Raw genomic sequence first — 15,355 nt, 5'->3', positions numbered from 1 at the left:
AACTGGGACAATGGGAATACCTCTGCCATAAATACCTATGCCATACACCTCACCGTGGTTCGCAGAGTATATAGGTGTAGATATAGCAGAGGTACAAAGGAGAAAGCCCACCTGCCATATGCTGTGCACAGATGGGATCCCCAGCAAAGGGACCTGTCAAGTCAGAGGACAGCTAAGTATATACCGTATTTACTCGAATCTAAGCCGCACTCGAATCTAAGCTGCACCTGAAAAATGAGACTCGAAATAAAGGAAAAAAAAACTTCCCGAATGTAAGCCGCACGTGAAATTTGAGACTCAAAATTCAAGGGGGAGAAAAGTTTTAGGCCGCACCTCCAAATCGAAACAAAGTTGGTCCATTGTAATACGAGACACAATTTACGTCGAATGAATGACGATACAGCTACAGCAGTTTGGTTCAAGTCGTAAGCTTTACCAGGTAGTCTTTGCTATGCGTCAGGCGCTCCGTCCGTATTTATACGAGTACCCTTCCTTTTTCAAGTGCTTCGTCTGGTTTGAATCGATTGCTTATTTTGCTTTGATCTGATAAGTGCCGTTTTCTTTGTTATAGGTGTTTACGTCACTCTAAGCTGAAAATGCATTACTGTACTCAGTCATGCATTGTTTGTCGCATTCTGATAGTGCGTGTTTACGGCCTGTCGCCGCTCGCGGCATGGCTTGCTTTTGTGCGCGCTACCGCCGCTTACAATTAAAAAAAGAGAGAGAGAGAGAGAGAGAGAGAGAGAGAGAGAGGAATCGTCTCACTAGCGAAACAATGGCAAGAGACTGCTATTTGTTGTTACTTACACTGCTGCTTTCTTTGATAATGATCAACAAAAACCAAATAATGGACTGCATATGATAGAAAAGGTTTTGAACGAGAATTTAGCGAAAATTTTTCTCCGTCTGAAAATCTTTGCAGACGCCTCTTTAGTACATTACATTCTGCACCGAAATTAGAGTCATCTTAGATTTAAAAATCTAGTCAGTTGCCGTGCTTCATTTCTGACTATCACTATTAGGCATAAGAATAATACGGATATAAACGTGACATGATATGTATATTCTTCCACGTTTGCTGTTGTCTCACTCTAGTTTCGTAGTTTATTAGGCAGACAGGATTTAAATGAGATAGCAGCAAACACGAAAGAATACATGGCACAATGTTTATATTCGTATTATTCTTATGGTGAAGAGAATACTGCATGTGATTCACATTTCATCAGGTTCCTATTAGCAACGATCTCTTCTCACAGGTAGGAAAAAATTCAGAATGTAGAGTTGGCCATATTGACAAACATCCCAAACAGTCTTGCCAGTCGGATTTTTGTAGTACATTGAAATTCTGCTACATTCGAAGATGAACAATACGGAATTTGTATTTACTTCGTTGGATAATGTATGAAAATGCAGTGGTCGAAACTCGCGGCGGAGAAAAAAAGGTCGTCTTCCACTTTTTAAAAAAAAATTTATTTACTGACGCAGAGGTTTTGGCGCCAGTATTTATCTTTGTGGCTACAAAGCATGCCTGTGTAGTGCTACATATATTCGACGGCAGAAGTTAGTTGTGGCGGCACCTACCAACATTTTTCAGAACTTCCGCTTGCTTTGCACTCGATTCTAAGCCGCAGGCAGTTTTTTGGATTACAAAAACCGGAAAAAAAGTGCGGCTTAGATTCGAGTAAATACGGTAATGGGAGTCTACTGCAGAACAAGTAGTGTCACTGAAATGACTAAGAAATTGAAATGGGAAAAAGCTGTTATATAAACACTGTTCAGCCTTTTACATCGGCATGGCTACCATCAAGTTATCAGTTAAGACGAATGGGCGTAGGCAGAGGCTGTATACTAGAAATACACAATATCCTATTGCATAGCTTGTTCTACAACATGACAACCATCTTCCCCAGATACCAGTTTCTCAGAGCTCCGCAGACAGGAACTGGCACTACATGTCCTTGGTTCTTGTCACCTATCTGGTCTTAAAATATGTTAAATTCTTCAGTCTCAGCATTTCCTGACAGTAACTATTCCTTTCTTGACTCCCTTTTAGCTTTTTATATCTTTCATTTTCTGGTTTGTTTATTTTTTGCCACCTCTATCAAATACAATGCATTTAGCTTTCTTCTGTTATTAACTAAAGCATAATGTTTTGGCAGTAATCTCTGTCTTGGCAGTACTCTCTGTCTTGTTGGCTACCTTTAAGGTCTCAAGTTCTCAAATCTTGTCCAGTGCAGCCCACAACAATCAGTCTTTTCTTCTCATCCCATCCAGAACATCTCCCCTGACCCAGGGTTCTACATCTACATGATTACGCTGTTATTCACAATTAAGTGCCTGGCAGAGGGTTCAATGAACCACCTTCAAGTTGTCTCTCTACCGTTCAACTCTCAAACAGCACATGGGAAAAACAAGCACTTCTGGGTGACTTTTCTGAATTCAGCCCCTCTTCCTAAAACTCACCAGTCCTTTTTCATCACCCCTATTTCTTCCCCTTCAGCCCTTCTGCCAAAAGAAGAAGCCAATGGATTCGAAAGCTTGCAAACTTTAATACCTCTGTGTGTTCTCTTGTGGCTGCTTCATGAGTAGATTTTTTATCTATCCAAGTATGTGGTTTTTTCTATGAATGGTAAAAGCTAGAGTTGAGGGCTTTTACCAAACATACGTGATGAGGATGCATTTGAAGACATAGGACAAATACATGTCACTGTTGAAGTACATACGGTAACAAAGGACCATCAGGACGAAAGTGTAAAATCATGGAACAATAACACACGTAAATTCTGTTATGTTGGTAATAGAATAAAGGAGTGGAACATGTTACCAGGATATATCCTCAGTCAATTCCCAGGAAGTATCATTAAATTTAAATACCTTGCCCAACAGCAGCAAAACAGTAAAGATTATGGATGACAGGAAAATGATAAATGTAGTTTTATAGTACGTTATTTTATATTAAGTGATATAATGGAATTATGTAATATGAAGGTGTTATGTTCACCACCTCGGCAACACCCATATTTGTGGGCAAATAAAACCACCTTATCCTATTATTTGTCTAAGCCCATTTGATCAGTTGAACAAGAGCCCATGCAGCACAATAGACAATTATAGATTGAAAGTATTCAAATGAAATAAGATGGAATCATAAACAGTCTACCAATACTCAATTTATTTTGATAATTTTTTCAATATAAAATGTTTTCATGGAATACATACTTTAATACACTATGCACACTCTCACAGTAAATGGCTTTAGACAAAAACGTACTTTTTCCTGTGTGTGTGTGTGTGTGTGTGTGTGTGTGTGTGTGTGTGTGTTTGTTTTTCTATATACAGTCTTTTGGATGCTCAAGCTTGGCACAATCTTTAACAAAGCAGTATGATGCTATATAAACAAAGAACAATATTTAGAATACAAGTAAAAAGTGTTTAAAAACCTTATAATCACTATGTTACAAACTATTCTCATGTTATAAACATACAACTTTCAAAATGCATGCCACTCGCATAACATGATTGTTTCCTAGCAAATTCATTCATTAAAAATACAGTTATCTGAGAGCATTACTTTGACCTGACTTCTACAGCGATAACAACTGCCAATATGATGCTGATAACCAATGCTATAAAGACCAGCACACATATTTTTCTGCGGTATTTTGCCTAGGAAAAAGAAAATTGAATTCTATTAGAGAAATAATTGCAGACAATACAAATTTCAAGCAACAAATTTCTGTTATGACTATAATGATTATCTACCTGATATCCTTCAGCCTTCTGCAGTTCTGTTCGTCCACCCTCTACATTACCATGGACATTTTCTATATTGCCTTCAATTGTATCTGTAAAGAAATTTTAAGTATAGAGTTGACAATTCATAATTTAAAACATTATCCCAAAAAAAGTGTGCACAATAAACAAACAGTAAATCTTAAGATTCTTCCGCAATCTGTCCTGCATTATTTATCCAATTATAACTGCTTACCATCCTCTTGTGATGGCATCAAAAGATCTTTCTCCTCATGTAAGCTTCAACATGCTTCTACTGGTTTCAATATAATTTCAGATGGTTGTCAAAGAAATGACAAAACTTTTTATGTGAACTGCCACTTTAGTTCCACATGAAAATAACTGCTTTCTACTGAACTGAAGGCAAGATAATTTTCGTTACTAGATTGGCATACTGTTCACAGATAACAGAAAGTGGGGAAGTGTTCACATCATATTTGTGACTCCGGTGACTTTGTTAATAAAATGAAATTACTTTGACTCAATGAATCTAACTTATTCATAAGCTTCCACGTCGTCTAGCTTTTCATTAGGGCATATCTCATCGATTCATTGTTGCTCATTGGCAGCAAGTTCAAAGTTGATGTAACAGCCCTATTTCAGCATGCCCTTTCCTCAATTTTCTTTTCATTCAACACTGAATATTTTGAGCAAATTGGCAGTGTTGCCATGGGTAGTCCTCTATATCTCTGGTAGCAATTTATTTATTTATTTTTTTTTTTTTTAACAGAAGGAGAGGGCACTTGATTCAGCTGACTTAAACCAAATGTCTTCTGGCAATATGTGGATGATACTTTTGCAGTGTGGTCCCACAGTTAAGGAGAACTGTAACCTTTTTGCAACAACTGAATTTATCCATGAGGATATCAAATTTAAAATGAAAATGGAGAAGGATGGCTGCCTCCTGTTTTGGACAACTTGGTCAGTCAGGAAGTGGATGTATCATTGGGGCATTCCATTTACCATAAGTCCACAGATACAGACCTACATTTGCAGGCTTTTAGCTGCCACCACCCATCACACAAACTATGGTCATCCTTCAAATGTTGGTGCACCAGGCACATGTGTCTGAAACAAGCAGCCTTGCAAAGGAGCTGGAGCACCTACAATCAGTGTTCAAACATAATGGATATTCTCCACATCAGATCAGTACAGCTTTAAGGAGGAGGAACCCGACAACCCACAAAATCAAGAGGAGAAGGAGCAGTGCAAGTCCAGGGCATTCCTCTCGTATGTCAGCAATATTTCATTGAAATTAGGCAGAATCTCGAGGAAACTCATGTCAAAGTAATCTTCCACCCACCTACAAAGACCTGTGCCCTTCTCAGTTCGGTAAACTATGATCTGCGATTGTGGAAGACTGGAATCTACAGAATGCCTTGCCAGTGGAGCAAAGCTTACATTGGTCAAACAACGTGCACAGTTTGTGAAAGATGCATTGAATGTGATTGCCACACTTGTCTTTTGCTGCACAGTAAGTCAACCATTGATAAGAAGTGCATCTCCACAGGACATTCTATGAATTATTCTGCCATGGACACATTGGCCTTGATAAGAGCCTTCTAGGATTCAATCATTAGGAATTGGTGTAAGTATGTTTAGCCCAAGATATTATTAATCATGATGGTGGCTTTCAACTGGATAAGGTGTGGGACTCAATGGAGTTTTTAATTTCTTCAGAAAGAATACATTTTATGACCATTGACTCATCTAGTAACAGTTATTTTTATTAATTCTGACATCTGAGTTACAACTCAGCAAGTGTGCATTCCAAAAGAGTAAGCATGTAACATTACCAATACACATGCGTCTGCGTGCCACAGATGGAGCAATATTTGAAAGAGGGTGCAAAACTCGACAAAGGTCAATCATGTAGTGGCTGACTTTGCGCATGTGTGTCTGCATAAGTTTTTGATATAAAGTAAATGATGTGCACTAGTAATCTCCAGTACAAGTTGTGCAAGTTTATGAACAAATCATTCTTACACACACACACACACACACAGACACACACACACACACACACACACACACACACACACACACACACACACACACACACACCTGAGATTACTGTGCATTAACTGACTGTCACAGTACAGATAGAATACTGTAGCACCAAGGAATTTTGGGACACAATGATCCATTCACCATGCCGAAGGCACATTTTTCATGAAATAGCTGAACTGACTGACATGTTACACCAACCTATGGCAAGACTCCAGCAACATCGTGCCGATGCAACATTACGTCAACTGATTGTGCACCGCCACCACTGGTGAAACATCTGATCATTTTTAAAAGGGCAGTCTTGCACCAATATGACATGCAGAGTGGTGCTGAGTCAGCATTGCATTTAATTCTCTGTGTGACACTATGAGATCCCTCCTCTCCTTCTGCAGTAGACAAATGCTCACTGAGAGTCATATACATCTGCCAAGCCAGTCATCAGGGATGTTTCAGACAGCGACTGTAACTAGGTGGCTGCCATGCTGCTAGACCCTCCAGAATCTGCCGAACAACAAACGTGATCATCAGCCCATCACTTGTATGCCGAAGTTGGGAGTTCAGGGCATCGTGCCACTCTGACTCCATGCTGCTGTGGATGACACTGGCCAGTAGCAGGCAAGCAGTGGGAGTCCGCTATCTTAGCCTATACATAGGCCTATACATAGGCTGCACCCACCAGATGAGGGTGCATGTCTGTATTTGCCCTAATGTGATGAGTAACTGAGAAGTCACCTTTAACACTATCAATCTTATGCCGAGCATCTCTGAAACAATGGACAATTATAAACCCTACTGTTATATTTGGTGGCAGAAGTGGGATAAGTGGTGTTATTACCAACATCATCAATGCCATTATGAGCAAGTGGCAGCTTGTACAAACTTAAGATGCTCTTGAGTTTTCTGTTCTATGTTTCTGATTAAGTATCTCTCCACTTTTTCCTTTTCTGGCTAGAAATACACCATAATCCAGGATTAAAGGTATGTGAATATTGTGGAGGTGTAAGCAAGTGTAAATAGCAGATAAGTGTCTGCACTGTCATGTAAGTTACATAGTTAACAGTCCTCCAGAGATCTATGCTAGTAGTTATGTAGGTTGAATATCATAGAGTGCCAGTGTGTGTGTGTGTGTGTGTGTGTGTGTGTGTGTGTGTGTGTGTGTGAACCTTTTATATACATTTCTAATTCTGTGCTGTACTCCTTGTGTTTCTTTGCACAGTTGCAAGTGTCTTATGATAAGAATTTTTGTCTTTTCATCATGCAATGGCTGACTCAAAACAGTACAGCTTCGAGCTGAGATACTGCATGCATAAGAGATGGGTCATTGATCATGACACTATTGCTATTGCTGTACCACTCCTCGTCCTTCTATGATAGCAAACAATCTACATGAGATAATTGTCAGAACCACTGTAGTGCATTATGGGCAAAAGATCAAGACTATCATTAAGGGAGAACTTAGCAAGTTTCAAGGACAAAATGCAATAATGAGAAAGGGATAGGTGTGTAACAGTAGTTGAAATGTGGTATCAAAGGTTGGATCTGAAAGAGCACAATATGCTGAATGGTCCTCTCTGGAAAGATAGGTGAAGCTTTAACGTTCAGGAGGTAGTTCAAGTGTTATGATTACATTTACATAACCAGTTGTTCCCTTTCCTGTTCCACTCGTAAATCGAGCAAGAAGAAAACAACTTTATTCGGCTTCATACAAGCTTTTAAGTTTTGTTAGCTTATCTTTGTGATCGTTACACAATACATACGTTTGTGCAAGTAGATTCATTCTGCAGCAGTGGGAGATTAAAGGGGGGGTGGGGGGTGGGGGGACCCCACCCCTGGCCTCCAATCTTGCGACCCAGGAACAGACCATTTTTCATTCAATACCCAAACAAAGCCAAAATATATTCAACAAGTAAGAGACAGTTTAGAGTTCAAGGCCATATGCATATGCAAATTACAAACATAAATGACTACCTATTGTTAAGCCGTGGCCTTTGTCGATAAGTGTTTCCAGAATTTTAGAATTCTTGTGAAGCATTGCATGAAATTTAAAAACTGTACAATTATAACAAGTTATCTGCTAGATGCCATTATTCTACATGAAATGTTTTGACACTTGTTGCACCTAAACAGGTGTACTGTACGTACAGTTTAAGAAGCAGACACACAAGTGCAGTATAGAACTTCTTCATGATTTATTAATTTTTGAACTAAAGTATTATAGTTTAAAAATTATTTTTGAGATTAGCAATTGTTATATAGTTTATTTTATGAATACGAGAATCGAACCAGAAGAACTAACATACTAGCAAGACTCTTCTAGATTTGAGCAACAGTGTTTACCATTACAATCGTTTGGACTTTATAAGCCAGAACTAATTGTATAAAAATGTTTTGTAATATTTTTTTCCCCACTAAACACACCCTAAATCGCATAAATTTTTATCTAGTTATAGTCAGCCCCTTAAAGGGGTGCACCCCACTTTCTCTGTGGCAGCTTCCCTGCTAAACATAAATAACAGATCTGAACAACTGAGAAATTATGTGATGATTTCTTTAACAAAAGGAAAAACATATCTATTAAAGAATAGCAACAAGTGCAATCGATTTGAATCCTATTGCCATAAATTATGTTATTTAAAAAATTATGTTATGACTTGTATTGACACCAAATGAAGATAGTAGCCATTGCTGGATACAACAAAGGCTAAATATTACCAAATAATTTTCGACAGCATTCAATACTGAATAATTTTCGACAGCATTCAATACTGAATAATTTTCGACAGCATTCAATACGGAATAATTTTTGACAGCACTCGTGATGGAAGCAGTACTGACCAAATGAGCCATATAATCAGACAAGTCCATATAGGAGATAACATTGAGGAAATTCAAGAATTCTTCCTAGTTTTTTTCTCTGTCAGGAAAGACTGCAGAGGATAAGTCAAAAGATATTCAACAGCAACTGGCAAAAGATGGGCTGGATATTATGTTTGCAAGCCTCAAGGTTAAGAAAATGACATTTCACTGTCAGCTATAAATGGAGGAATACAATGAAAAATTCAAGAAGTCAATCCAAAAACTCTGTTCAATCCCTGTGCTAATCATTCCTTAAATCTTTATGGAGTTCATGCATTCTCATATATTCCCTCCAGCATTACCTGTTTTAGATGTGTAGAGTAGTTATAGTTACGTGGTTGTGGAAAAACCCGAGAGGGAGCTCGGTAGGGGAGCACATGGTCGTGTTTGCGCACTTGAAGGAATTTATATGCCAGAGAAAAATTAATAAAAACAGAACTAAGAGTGACACGGAGGTGTGTGTTGGCACCCATGGACAGAAAAATATGTAAAGCTAAATTATATAGACATACCACAAAAATACATAACAGCTTAAAAGTTATTGTTGTCATAAAAATTGTAAATTTATGTAAGTTCAAAAGCTAATATCTCAGCAATGTTTCAGCCCATTAATATGAGCAAAGTGTTTACGGATGCAGCTAGTAGAGCTGCATCGAGCAATCATGGCCAATTTAGCACAATATGTACCATTTTTGAATGAGAGGTCAGAATATGGGATTCGACAGAGAGAAAATGTGATTTAGTAATAAATAAATTTAAAGAAAACTGTGTTTTCAGTAATAAATAAATTTAAAGACATGAAACTAGCAGCAGCATTCTAAAGTTTAAAGAGGTAGGTGAATAATTATTTATGTATTTTTATTTGTTTGTTTATGTTTAGTATAAAAAATCCGGGAAAAGAAAAATCATGGAAGAACATTATTTGTGAAAAAAAAAAGTGGCAGATACAAAAGCTTGGACTTTAAATTGTTATTGCAGGAAAATTTCGATATTTTTCATTGTACCATATTTGTTTTAGTTTTTAGTTTTAGAATATTCGTAATTTTTTTGTCAAACATTGTTTTCAGTTTGGCAATCGTTTGGAGGGTGTATAGGGTGACCATATTTGGGGCAGTAGGGTTCGAGCAATGCTAAGAGCCACATGTGCTGCCCATCTGGGGGTAGTGTTGGGTTGGTAGCCATGATCGGAGACAAGTGTGTAGTGACGTTCAAAAACGATCAAGTTGAGCGCAACATAGTGGTTTAGGACAGCAGACAACATTGTATTTTGTGAATTATGAACAGACTGCTGACTGCTGTGATCAGACATATGAATTTTATAGTGAAGTTTTGTAGCATCTGTCATTAACGGTTGCTTACGTAAAAGCACCTCAGATTCCATTTTAAGTGTTTAGTCAATATATTGAAGACTATTCGTGGAAAAATAGAAATTAACTACGTGTTCAAAATATAAATGAACAATAGTAACATAATATTTTAAATTTCACTGCAATATGTGCCTGCATTTTTTATTATTTTTTATTCCAGCTAGAAAATCGAGTTTCTGACACGTGGGAGCTGGCACACTATGACAAAAAACGTAGCCAAACACTGAGACCAGCCACATCTCTTGAGTCGCTCAATTAAGCCGAGTGTTGAGTGTACCAATATATATTTTTTTGTGCCATAGCATGTGACACTCGAGCTAAGTATTCAATCTAAACCAACTTTTTTTATCAAAAATCAAGGAACAGCACCAACACAAACCACATGAATATTTTCATCATTTTCAGCATATTTTTACAGTGCATAGTGCCCAGTACAGTCGTATTATGGGGGCTCATCCAGGTTCTTCTTAACTGAACAGGCTCAGTAAGCAGATAAGGATTGTGTTTGAAAGTGAAGAAGATTGGGAGAAACACACTGGAGATTGCCAAGCAGTACGCTGAGTCTGACATCGACCAGAAAAGTGGGAGTTGAAGCGCTGCTGGCTGTCAAACATCGATGTGCTGACTTCGCCACTGCACTCCACAGCTGGGACCGCTTCTGCTGCCAACCGCCCCGCCCCGCCCCGCCTCGCCTCACGCCAGTCGACAGTGTCGGGCAACAGTCATCACGCAGCAGCAGTCTCAACAAAGACAAGTGTTGGCAGCAGGCGCATTAATTTCTCAATCTTCTATCTCACAGGCAGTTTACCTATGGAGTCTGAATTTAGTGAGATTGTGATACAGAAGTCAGCTAGTGATGTTGGTCTACAGGGAGTGGGAGTGAGCCTCAGCGCCCACATGGATAGGGAGAAGAAGCAGAAGCTAGTGCAGTGACTATGCTTAGGTCATTAATGAGCCAAATGAGGGAATTCAGAAGTGAATTAAGCACTTATATAGGGGATATGGAAAGTTCTTTGGGGACAAAAATCATGAAATTAAATGATCAATTCAAGGATATATCAGAAAAATTTGAGGAGGGATAATGGTTCAAATAGTATTGGCTTGGCAATTATGTTAAGTGATGAGCATGTATCAGCTGTGCAACCTGCGGGAAAAAATGTGTGCTGTGATTTTGAGAGTGTGTATGTGAATGATGGCAGAAATAGCAATGTGTTAAATGCAATGGAACTTTCACTGTGGTAAGAGGTATAAATTAAGTGGAGGCCACAGTGCCTGATTCAAATGTTGTTGTAGATGGAGATACACAGATAGGTACATGATCCAGCAATGTGAATGTATTAAATAGTGAGCAGGCAGTAGACCCTGTATCAGATGACGTCATGGGTCATGTAATGGAACTGAAAAATAGACCTCACTTTGTTATATTAATACATTAAAGTTCTGTTAAAAAGCATTTGCTTACTGTGATACAATCAATAATTGATAATGAAATTCTATGTTCTTTGTAGCTATGATGGTGATCTTTGCTCATCAACCGGCTTTCGGCCACTTGAGTTTTGGCCGTGGTGGAGCGTATTCGTTTTCAAGTTCTGGCAACAAATGTGTGTTTTTGTTTTAAACAAACTGTGGAATACTGTGTCATGATTTCGTTAGTCCACTGATAACTAAAAACCCACACCTTTTCTTGGACCCAGAGCAGCAAAGGAATCATCGCCTAGACAGCGAGAAGCCACATGGACAATGAAGACTCAGCAGCATAAACAAAGGAGACATCATGGTCAGCTCTACAAAGTACTACACAGCCATTGGCCAGACTGTAATGGTGTCCTTATGGAGACAACTTTTCCAGCATAGTAGAGAGGGTTCATGATAGTCATGACGTTGATATGTGGCACAGGGCTGCAGAAAGAATGTGTTGCTAATGTATGATAGGGAAGGTACCAGTGAGCAGGCTATAGTTCCTGTAACTGATGAACAAGCAGTACTTATGGGTGAAGTTTTTAATGTGCAGAATGTCACTGCAGGTGCTGATATTGTGGTTGAAACTGTGAGGGATTCTCTTGATTCGAGTAAGTTTATGTATGTTGCTAATGGTATGAGTGAAGAAGCTGGGCAGGCACATTTTTTCAAGGAAGCATGGGAGAATAAGGCAGAGTGATTTTGATTCTGAAGATTGGGTAGCCAGGGCAAAATGGTTTCAGAAGAGGGCAGCTGAGGATTGGGAGATAAGCAAGCACGATTGTGCCAGGCAAATCAGGGATTTATGTAGCGAAAGTGCAGTGTTCAAACACGCTTACAAGGAAATAGTTAATGGGGATAAAGATGTTAAATCACTCAATGAACAATGTATATATGTTGATGGGAAAAGATGGTATAGGTGATAATAATACTGTGAATAATGATAACATTAGTGAGTAAGGTGAGGATGTTGATGAAATCCAAAATTTCATAGTGTGTAATGATGAACAACAAATAACCATGCATGAAGAGCTAAATACTGAATGGATGGGGAAAGATGAGTGTAATTATGATGCTGATGATGGTTAATTTTGCAAATTTGTACCAGCAGTTGATACCAGAGACCTGGGAGGAATAAAAATATACAGTTGCTAGAAAGCTAGGGTGATTGAGTGTAGGAAACTGTGGAATTAAAGAGGCCTTTGATTTAATATTTTCAGGTGATAAGGATATTGAATCTTTTAGTCAAGAGCAGGTGTGCACAATGACTAAAGATTGTATACATGAGATAGAGGAGGATTTGTTGTCCAAAACAGAATTGAAGCATGATTTTATTGAAAAGGTGCAGCCGGTAATAACTGTTGGTGTGGCAGGGGTCTGTGAAACTGGTGTGGTGGATACTGGGGTGGCAGAGAGCTTTTATGATCATATTAAGAACAGGGAAGCTGTGGAATTTCCATTCACAGTGGTGAGAATTAAAAATGCTACAGGAACTTTCAGTAAACCAATGAGAAAGGAGGTAGTTCTAGATGCACACATTAGAGGTGAAGTATTTAGTCACTCATTTTTGGTGACCCCAAATTTAAGTATGAATCTGGTGTTGGGGATTGATTTCCTGAGTAAATATGAGGCATATGTAGATTGTAAGGACCAGATGGTGGAACTAAACACCGTTGAGGGGAGAAAAAGGGTTAAATTCAAAAATGCACTCAATGATGAAGAATTGGTGGTTAGTTTGCATGTAGCACAGTGCTTAATGGATAAGATGGAGGTTGAGAAAAAGAGGAGTAAAGTAAATGGTATGAAGGGGATTTCTGAGGTTGAGAAGGCAGAATTATATCAATTATTGAGTAAAAACAAAGAGGTGTTTTCTGAAAAACCAGGGCAGGTGACTGATTTTCAGTACTCACTCAGGGTGAATCCATGTGAACCCATTAAAGTCAGGCCATACCCTAGAGCACTGGCAGAGAGAGGGGCAGAGAGAGAGGAGAGAACTACGATGTAGGTTGGAATGGGGAATCATGGAACAGTGCAAAAGTGAATACTGTAACCGAATAATAGTTATCAAGAAGAAGGAGAAATTGGTGTGCTTCATTCTAGATGCTAAGAGGTTGAACAAAATAATTGTGAGGGAAACTGAACACCCTGAGAACATGGATGAATTGATTTTAGGGTTCAAAAATGTAAAACTCTTAACAACAATAGATTTGGCACATGGGTTTTGGCAGGTGCCTTAACTGTGGAATGCAGAAACGATATCGCCTTCTTGTTTGAAGGCAGGGCCTGTCAATACAAAGTAACCCCTTTTGGGCTATGCATATGTGTATCTGTATTCATGAGAGCTCTCGGTTATGTGCTGGGAAGTGAGCTCATGAGAAGACTGACAATTTACGTAGATGATATCCTGATTGCTACATCAACTTGGAGAGTGCACTATGGTTTTTTGCAAGACGTGTTTACAGCTTTGAGAAATTGCGGGGGGGGGGATGACTCTGAAATTGAAAAAGTGTGAGTTTGTGAAAGCATGTATTGTCATCAGAGGGTCTTGTACCCTATGAAGAAAAGATAAAGGCAATAGCAAAGCGTGCCAAACGAAGAAATTGCAAGCAACTGAAATCATACATCGGAATGGTAGGGTTCTGCTGAAAGTTTGTAGATGATTTAAGCCTTAATTCACCAAACCTATCATGATTGTTAAAGAAAAATGCACCATAGGCGTGGACTGCTGACTGTGATAGGGATTTTAATAAAATCAAGAATAGTTTTAAGTAACGGTGGAGTACTATGTTACCCAGATATGTCACTCCCATTTTACCTTGCCACTGACAGCTCAGACTATGGGATAGGTGCTGCTCTATTTCAAAAGAAGTTGGTTGATGGAAAGATGGAACACCGTAATATATCATTTGCACGTAGGATGCTGATTAAGCATGAGTGAGCCTATGGTATATCTGAAAAGGATTGTTGGCTGCAGTGTGGGGGTTCATGAAGTTCCGGGTATACTTGGAAGAGCATGAGACCACTGACCATAAGGTCCTCAGTTATTTGCAGGATTGTAGCATGTTGAATAAGAGGCTCACTAGGTGGGCGATGTTCTTACAAAGGTTCCAGTACCAAATAGAGTATGTTAGGGGCACTGAAAATGTGGTTGTGGATGCTCTCTCACACTTGCCAAGAGGAAGTGGGGGGAACAGTGAAGAGGAGGAAGAGAGTACAGAATTTAAGATGATATATATGTGGGGTGTGGAAGGAAAAAAATGGATTAGGAGCACATGCAAGGACATGAGGTGAATACAGAATGCGGAACCAATTTTGAAGCTAGTTAAGACCAGACTGGGTACAAAGGGCCAAGAGGAGTTGGAGAGATTTTACACTATATTTAAAGGGGTGTTGTTCCGCACAAAGAACGAAAGCAAAGAGAAGTGGCAACTGTGCTGGCGTGAGGAACATGTCCCGTCACTAATTAATTATGTGCGTCTGAGCCATGGGCAGTGTGGGGCACAAACATGTATAGGGGTACTACAAGACTATGTGGTGTTCAATAACCTGGGCCATAGGGTGAGAAAGCAACTAGGTGCTTGTGACAGGTACCAGCAAGTAAAACACAACACAGTTGCCAGTCAAGAGGAAATTCAAAACATCTTGCCCAAAAACTCTAAAGAGCTCCTAGAAATTGATGTGTTCAGCCCTTTACCAACTAGTAGGGGTGGGCAAAAGTACATTCTGCTGACAGGTGTATTCTCCAAACATGTGAAGATGTATGGGGTGAAAAAAGGCCACTAGTGGGACTACGATTACAAAACTAGAGTCCTACTACAATGAAATTGGTAAGCCGAAAGCACTGCTCTCTAACAATGGGTCCCAATTCACCT

General features: G+C 39.1%; 1 protein-coding gene across 1 annotated transcript in view; it reads right to left on the bottom strand.

The window, feature by feature from the left end:
- Nucleotides 1-3,150: 3,150 nt before the first annotated feature.
- Nucleotides 3,151-15,355, bottom strand: part of LOC124605223 (syntaxin-7) — a 96,466-nt gene continuing 84,261 nt past the window's right edge. The window contains exons 5-6 of the mRNA XM_047136773.1: nucleotides 3,763-3,845; nucleotides 3,151-3,666 (exon numbers count right to left, since the gene is read on the bottom strand). Of these exons, the coding sequence (XP_046992729.1) occupies nucleotides 3,568-3,666; nucleotides 3,763-3,845 (182 nt within the window). The 3' untranslated portion in view covers nucleotides 3,151-3,567. The remainder of the gene's footprint in view (nucleotides 3,667-3,762; nucleotides 3,846-15,355) is intronic.

This window comes from Schistocerca americana, chromosome 3, assembly GCF_021461395.2.
Source record: "Schistocerca americana isolate TAMUIC-IGC-003095 chromosome 3, iqSchAmer2.1, whole genome shotgun sequence".
Lineage (NCBI taxonomy): Eukaryota > Metazoa > Arthropoda > Insecta > Orthoptera > Acrididae > Schistocerca > Schistocerca americana.
Note: the sequence above shows the minus strand (reverse complement) of the source record. Positions and strands in the feature narration are given on the sequence as shown.